This window comes from Ipomoea nil, unplaced genomic scaffold (assembly GCF_001879475.1).
Source record: "Ipomoea nil cultivar Tokyo-kokei standard unplaced genomic scaffold, Asagao_1.1 scaffold0176, whole genome shotgun sequence".
Taxonomy (NCBI): domain Eukaryota; kingdom Viridiplantae; phylum Streptophyta; class Magnoliopsida; order Solanales; family Convolvulaceae; genus Ipomoea; species Ipomoea nil.
The window spans coordinates 489218-497884 of NW_017616604.1; the positions used below are offsets into that span (position 1 = coordinate 489218).

Here is an 8667-nt window from a genome sequence, read left to right on the forward strand (position 1 = left end):
GATAAGTGTTTACCACTAAACTAAAACCTATAACTAGTAGTGAAACTACAACTTTATTTATCTATTTTTTTGCACAGGGTGCAAACCAAAGTCGCAAAATGAGGCCCCACTATTGTGGAAATAATCTTTAATTTTGAAATTAACTTTATTGTACTTAAACAATAAGATACTAAATATGATAAGGTCACGTCAAACACCCCTAACAAAATCATAATAATGAAATAAAGAACACCATGGTTGACATCCAAGCCTACACACAACTCAGTCAAACATACAAAATTACATATATATATATATATATATATATATATATATATATATATATATATATATATATATCTGAAATTGATGAAAATATAATAAAACTCAATCGTTATATCGTGGACTAGGGTCCACAGTTGGTCCAATATATAGAATTCATGTTCATAATATACATACACACAAATACAATTTAATAAACATGATTTCTGTGCATTATGAAAATGAATTTTGTGTATTATATAATTAAGGACACATAAACACGAAACATAATACACAAAATTCATGTTCATTATATTGTGTTTTTGTGTATGTGTATTATAAATATGAATTTTGTACATTATGAACATAAATTTTATATTTTATGAAGTCAAATTTTGTGTATTGGACTGTACACCTGGTCCATGATATAAATTGCCTAATAAAACCAAACGGATCTTGTTAAAACAAGAATGTGGCGACAGAACGTTTATCTTCCAATTACATTCCACGGTGAGTTAAACAAAAAAATTGATAAGATTAATGCATAATGTAAGTGGGATGGATTTGGATCAAAACACATGGATGGGTCGTTGCTATGAATTAGATTAGTGCCATAGCAAAGATATTGAGGTTTAGTGAACAAACCAATTCTTATACCATGACATACATGTTCATTTTTACTTGTTAGGAGCATATGTATTAGGATTTTGATGATACCAATGTAACTTAGAAGTAGACTCCTAACTTTTTATCTTTTATTCTGTTACCTTCGTTCTAGACGAAAGGTACCATAACTCTCACCATGTAATTCGTGTTAAGCTAGTCAAACACACGAAATCGAGTTATGATCTCTTAAGTTAGGCTTTGTAGAACGAAAGAAGAATTTATGAAGCTGACCACGAAAGCATAGATGATCTCTCTCAACCGAAAGCAGAAGGTGAAAGAAGTCTCCCGGTCTAGAGACTACTTTCTTCAAGGTGTGCCTGTCAAGACAATTCATCTTCTCTCAACTCAAGAAGAATGTTGTCAACTGTCCCATCTGGAGATCATCCTTGGAATTAATCTTTCCTAGGAATGAGAGCACACTTATCAAGGTGCATTAAATGCCATAGTATTACTTTTCAGAGCTAGAAGAAAAAATAAGCAAAAGTGCTTATCTCCAACGTCTATATAGTACAACTGCATTTAATGAAGCAATAAATGCACAAGGCTCTACGGTTATTAACCACGATCATATGTGTGAAATGTCATCTCCCTCCAACGGATGGATTTCTTCTCACCTATAAATACCCATCTTCTTCATGATAGAAGTTGCTGGCTTTTAGAACAATCGAATACTTATTCTCAAAAGCTCCTTAAACTAAGAACAATCTGTTAAGCTTTTGAAATCCAGTGATTCAAGGTGTGATATTTGAAGAAGGTATATCTGATTTCATTCACACAACCTTGAAGAAGTCTTGCAACTTAGTACACGCTGATTATTCATCAAGTTACCAGCCAGTCAAGACTTCACCGTGTTGGAGAAACTCGAAGATTATTCACATCCAACCTTCAACTTTGAAGAAGACGTTGATAGAGGCGGAGTAAACTCTAGGAGTTGAAAAACCTTCAAGTAGCTATCCGCCTTAGTGATCAAGGAAGCTATCTTGGTGTAATTTGTACTAGGAGTGATAGTGCAAACCTTTCACAAGTTGTGAAAGAAGAGTGGAGTAGGCACAGTTGACCGAACCACTATAAAAATTTCTTGTCTCTATCTCTCTACATTTCAGTACTTTACTTTCGTGCACAACATATCATACGACTCTAACCGAAAGTCTTCTAAAAGATCAAATAGTGCAAAGAAACTTAAAACTTACATCACATATCCGCTGCGTAATAACCCCGAAAGGAGTTATTTTCGTGAAAAACGAATTGAGTCTATTCACCCCCCCTCCCTCTAGATTCTCCTTTCGACCCTACCGGGACCAACATTATTGTATTACATGTTTATTATATTTTGATACTAATTCATTTTTAGTGTATTATAAATTATTTCCTAGTAAATTTGTAATATATTTTAACTTAATTTTATTGGCAGTGAGGGGCATATTCTATTCCTACCTTTAATTTAATTGTATTCTATGTTTAGGTAACTTGTTTGAACTTCATTCTTTCCCATAACATTTTGTTACATACAATTCATTCTTTCATAGGTTGCCATGAGACATGTAAATTTAAATTTAGGAGTGAAAACATTATACACAATGGCACAAATCAATAATCCAAATTACAACAATGATGACATTTGACCCAATAAAACCAAATACAATTAAGCAAAAACATATGACATTGAGGAAATTAAAAAGAAAAGGAAAAAAGGCACCACACTAGATAGACATCCATGATTACACACTAAGTTGAACAATCACACTTAATACTACATAAAAACAAAGTAGCCTTGCATGGGACTTGTTGATTGATTTTGTTAAGGAGAGTTCTTTCTTCTCCCCTTACCTCTCTGAAAGAAAACCTTCAACAGTACTCCATCAATCTTCTTATTATAATATAATCTCCATTTATTGGACAACAAAAGTGGCAAAAATATTCCTCCTAGACCCACAACAAATCCTACTGCAACGCTTGCGTTGATATCACCATGGTAAGCTGACTCTTTCTCTTCTGATTTTGGTAGTGAAGATGCTGGTTTGTGAATGCGATTGCAAGATACATTAAGTTGGAATCCACATAGCCCCTTGTTTCCCATGAACGAGCTTGAATCGAAGGTATTAAATTGTTTGCCTTGTGGAATCCTTCCAACCAGATTGTTGTATGATAAGTTTAAGGAGGACAAGAAGGTTAAGCTCTCTAGCTGCTCTGGGATGTTTCCTGTTAGGCTATTGAATGACAGGTCCAGTGCTTCTAAAGATTTCAAGTTTTCAAGAGAGGGAGGAATATTGCCTGTCAGTGCATTGTGGGAAACGTTAAGGAGATATAACAGTTTAAGCTCACCAACAATCTCTGGTATACCCCCTTCAAATTGGTTACTTGAAAAATCAATAGAGGTGAAGATAGACAAAATTTTGTATATGGTGTAACCTTGTCCTTTTAGAGAAAGTGAAACTGAGTCTTGATAGTAAACACTGCCAAGTGTTGGAGATGTGAAGTGCAAGTAGTCAACTGTTGAATTTGCTTCATTTCTATCATCAACCAAAATAGCTTTTAGTTCCAAGAATAAATCAGTTGGTAAATTTCCATTGAAATTATTGGAGGATATGTCAATGACTTGTAAGCTTGGCCAACTGTTGTTGTTTACCCCATGCTCGGGGCAAGAAATGCTTCCATCAAAACGATTGGAACGCAATATGAGTATGTGCAGTTTAGACAATTTATTGAGCCAACAAGGAAAGGTATCACTTATTATGTTGTTCCCAAGATTTAAGACCTTAAGCTTTGTGCAGTTGACCAAGGATGGAGGAAGCTGCCCTTCTAAGAGATTCTGACTAAGATCCAATGTCACAAAAGAACAAGTGGGTAGAAACTTTTGCGGTATCTCACCACTTAAATGGTTTCCTTTAAGATTCATCACAGTGAGATTGGTGTTATTATGAACCAGACATGATGGTATTGTGCCATGCAATGCGTTGTTGGACAAGTCGAGCACTTCCAGATTTGCTGCATGGCACCAAGAAGATGGGATCCTTCCACTAACTCTATTTTTTTCAATGGAAAAGAAATAGACATGTGGGATTTGATCAGCAATATCAAAAGGAATCATGGAGAATTTATTGTTGGACAAGTCCAAATACTCAGCCTTGGGTGGTGTCGTGGAATCTGTCCACTTAGCATATTAGAATTTAGATCAAGGTAAAGAAGAGAACCATACTCCTTTGGCTCTTGCATATGTGTCAAATGATTGTGGGAAAGATTGAGATATTGGAGTTTCCCATTACTGAATCCCCATATCCACCCTGGAATTTCCCCACTTATGTCATTACTGGAGATATCCAAATTGATCAGTTTAGACTGATTTTTCAGAAAATTGGGAAATTTATCAAGTTTGCAGGAGGCTAACTTCAAATATAGAAATTGAGGGAGGAGGGGAAGTTCTTCTGCTTGTATGCTTGTCTCAACTACCAAGCTGTTATGGGAAAAGTCAAGAAACTCAATATTCTCAGGCTTTTTAAATTTGGTTAAATGTATAGTGCCCTCGAATTTATTTGATGAAAGAAAGAGTGTTCTAAGATTCTGAAGCTTAAAGAAGAAGGAAGGTATTGACTATTGACCCCTCCAAGTTGTTGCCACTCAAATCAACAAGTGCCAATGGAGAAGTCATCATCTTTTGCAAATCACTTATCTGACCAGAAAATTTGTTCCTAGAAAGATCTAAGTTTTCAAGTGATGGCAAGAAAAATAGTGACTCTGGGATGGGCCCTGAAAATGAATTTTCATTCATGTCTATATATTCAAGATTGTCAAGGCCATCCCAGTGAGAGGAGGGAACTTCACCTGCAAAATCGTTATTAGAAAGATCTATAACGCTCAGGTTCTTAAACCGTTTAAACGATGGAATCCAACCACTGAAGTGATTCCCACTCAAACTCAGCACAACAAGCTTGGTAAGCTGTATAAAAGAAGCAGGGATTGCTCCACTAAAATCACAACTTGTAATGTCAATTTGGGACAGCAGTCTGAGGTTTCCAATCGACTCAGGTAAATCCCCAGAAAACTTTGTCTTATAAAGTGTGAGACTCTGAAGAGATCCATTTTCTGGGAAGTTTGGGAAAGAACCCTCAAGCATTTCATTGAAATCTAAGTTAATGGTTTGCAGAGTTGGTACCTGGAATACTTTCTGAGGGACTGTTCCTGTGAAGTTGCAACTCTCCAGGCTCAAAACAGTGAGATTGGTGAAATCTGCAAAGAAGTCTGGAAATGGAGCAGAGAAGTTGATCCCATCAAGCCTAATAACAGAAAGGGATGGCAGTTTCTGCAAGAGAGACAGGTTGGCTCCCCCGGTGATTGGCTCGTTGCTGAGATGAAGACCACTAATATATCCAGCATCGTTGCAACTCACACCAGGCCACCGGCAGCAGTCAATTCTTTCATCCCACTGCACCAACTTGGTGGATGCCGAAGACTTGTAAGTGAGTTGGGTTCGTATCTGGAGAAGCACAGTCTTTTCACCCCGAAAACACTGGCCTGCAGATACATGCATTGCATGTATTCTGAATGAATTTGAGAACAGTAGAAGTATGGAAATCCAGGTAAACATTAGAATCCTCATTTTATCAGCAGACTTGTTTGAATTGTTATTGAGCTGTAGAATTTTCTGAAATTTGTATAAGCATGAGCATATTTAAAACCATGAATTGTCATCTAAAGTCTAAACGGAACCTTCCATAGCTACAATAACGTAACATTCGTACATTCTTTATTTTAACCCCAAGATTGGGCACCGTGTCTGTTGTGCAAAGAAATGCCAGAATTAAGAGCAAGTGTTGAAAGATGCATGGAGTTCCAGATATTAGTCTTAGTTTTAATTGGTAAGTCTTGTTGTGATGACTAATCTTGTCCATATATACCTTTCAAGTCTTGCTGTGATTATAAATCTAATTTTTTTTTTTTTTTTTTTTTCATGTTTTTCAAGTCTTGTTCCGTTGCATAAGCATGCTATTATATATAAACCGTGTCTGACGAGCAAATTAAAGAGATGGACTTCCTGAAATGTTAGTTTTTGTAAGTAGTCTTGATTAATTATGAGAAGAGTCAACTCTTTTTATTTTGTGCTAGCATTTTTGCTAATTTAAATGCCCATGTATCATTGTTGATTGTTTGAATCATAATTGTTGTGAAGATGTCGGGAATGACCCAGCGGCTAATATCATTAGAGAATGTGACAAGTAGTTCTTCAAAAATTGGCAAATCAAGTTTACTCATATTTTCCCGGAGCAGAACTGTGTGACAAATCTTTTGGCTAAACAAGTGCTTGCTCAGGGTCGGAGAATTATGAGGTTTGGATCAATTGAAGGGCGAGGTTCTCAAAGTATTCACTGAGGACTTTTTGGGGATTCCTCGAATTGGATGAGACTATGAATATGGCTTAGTAGGGTGATCCCCCTCCTTTGCACAGAAAAATAAATACCCAATTCAATGTATATTATATATTCGATCTAAAAAATAGCAATGTAATATAAAGTTTTAATTTTAAGTTTGTTGAAATATATACATTTTAATTTTGAAATGAAAACTTGTTTTTGTAATGAAAACGTGACATTTAACTTAGAGAGTCAATTATTATTGTTCGTTTATAATTAATCTTGTTCATGCATCCAGATAGTTTTCTCCGGGGTTTCAGTGAAGCTGTGGATGAGTGTGGGTTGCGCCAGTTACCTATGAGGGGGTATCAGTTCACATGGAAAAAGTATAGTGGGACGGATAAATGGCTCGAGGAGAGACTGGACAAGGTATTGGCAACGATGGACTGGTGTGATGTGCATGATGGGGCGGGTGTGGAGAACATAATTACTAATAACTCGGATCATTCAGCTCTGTTTCTTGATATGAATGCACGAAAAAGGGGAGGAGGAAGGGTTCCGAGGAGGTTCAGGTTTGAGATGGCATGGCTGCTGGATGAGGGGTGTAGGGATGTGGTGGAAAATGCCTGGCAAGGGGGGAGGACAGAGGGGTTGTTGAATTGTCAGCAACGATGTGGGGATAGACTGATGCGCTGGGGCGGTGACCACTTTCATAAGTTCGGAGAACATATCCGGCGACTCCGCAGGGAGCAGGGGCGGATCCGTGGTAGGAGGGATCCGGCATCTTTGGCTCAGTTCCAACTGTTGAATAACCAGATCTCCCAGTTAGAAGCCCAGGAAGATGTCTTTTGGAGGCAGAGAGCGAAGCAGCATTGGCTTCGTGGCGCAGATGCGAATACGAAATATTATCACAGGTATGCTTCTGCTAGAAAGAAAAAGAATTCTGTTTCTAAGTTGTTGAATGAAAATGGGGTATGGGTGGAGGGACAGGATATGAATAATGTAGTAATCAACTATTTCAATACAATTTTTGCTACTAGTAGTCCTGTGTGTGAGGACCCTTTATTTGATGAGTTTGGGCCCCGTGTGACAACTGACCAAAATGACGCATTGTTGTGTCCCTATGATGTGGCCGAGGTTAAAACTGCTTTATTTGCCATGTATCCTGACAAGGCACCGGGACCGGATGGGATGAATCCCGGATTTTATCAGCGGTTTTGGGATATAGTTGGAGAGGATGTGTCTACTTTTGCTATTAATTACTTGAATTCAGGTGAAATCCCCAGAGATTTGAATGAAACCAATATCGTTTTGATCCCGAAAAAGAGTAATTCTACAACTGTGGCGGATTTAAGGCCTATTGCCCTGAGTAATGTACTGTACAGGATTATGGCAAAAATGATTGCCAACAGGTTGAAACCTATGCTGGGGGACCTGATTTCAGAATCTCAGAGTGCCTTCATCCCAGGTAGGCTTATAACGGATAATATACTTGTGGCGGCAGAGGTGTGCCACTTTTTGAATCGTAAACAGTGTGGAATGGCTGGGTGGGGAGCGCTAAAACTGGATATGGCGAAAGCCTATGATAGAATGGAGTGGCCATTCTTAGAAAAGATGCTGGAAGTAATGGGTTTTGATGAAAGGTGGATTAAGCTGATAATGACATGTGTTACCACTGTATCATACAGTGTGATGGTCAATGGCGTGAGTGGAGGCCAGGTGCAGCCAACAAGGGGTCTCAGACAGGGGGATCCACTTTCACCTTTCTTATTTATTATTTGTGCTGAAGGCTTATCCATGCTTTTGCAGAAAGAGCAGGCAGTAGGGTCTATTCATGGTTGTAGAGTGGCTAGGGGAGCCCCCCCAATATCACACCTGTTTTTTGCGGATGATAGTTTGTTGTTCTTTAAAGCAAATGTCCAGGAAGCTACGGTGGTTAAGCAGTGTTTGGAAAGGTATGGGGAGTTATCTGGTCAGTTGGTCAACTATCATAAATCCGATATATGCTATAGTAAGAATACTGGGGAACAGATGAGAGAGGAAGTGGCAGAATGCCTGGGCGTGGAACGGGCAAGAAACTTGGGAAAATATCTGGGGCTACCCTCCTTTATAGGGAGAAATAAAAGGGCTGTTTTCTCTTATATAGAAGATAAAATCAGACAAAGAGTTTTCTCGTGGAACAAGAAATTGTTATCACAGGCTGGTAAAGAGGTACTTTTGAAAAGTGTAGCTCAGTCTATGCCCACATTTTCAATGAGTGTTTTTTTGCTCCCTGAATCAGTTTGCGAGTCGATACAAAGGGCCATTAATAGATATTGGTGGGGGAAAGGACCAGACAGAGGAATCCACTGGAAAGCATGGGATAAATTGTGTATCCCTAAGAAGTTTGGTGGATTGGGGTTTAAAGATCTGAGGA

General features: G+C 38.0%; 1 protein-coding gene across 1 annotated transcript; it reads right to left on the reverse strand.

Annotated features, from left to right (window-relative positions):
• Window positions 1-2704: 2704 nt before the first annotated feature.
• Window positions 2705-5446, reverse strand: LOC109177535 (receptor like protein 30-like). The gene is made up of 4 exons (XM_019326915.1): window positions 4819-5446; window positions 4503-4674; window positions 4170-4357; window positions 2705-4050 (listed from the first exon to the last, which is right to left on the reverse strand). The coding sequence occupies exons 1-4, from the start codon at window positions 5429-5431 to the stop codon at window positions 2705-2707; spliced, it is 2319 nt and encodes a 772-aa protein (XP_019182460.1). The 5' UTR covers window positions 5432-5446.
• Window positions 5447-8667: the final 3221 nt, after the last annotated feature.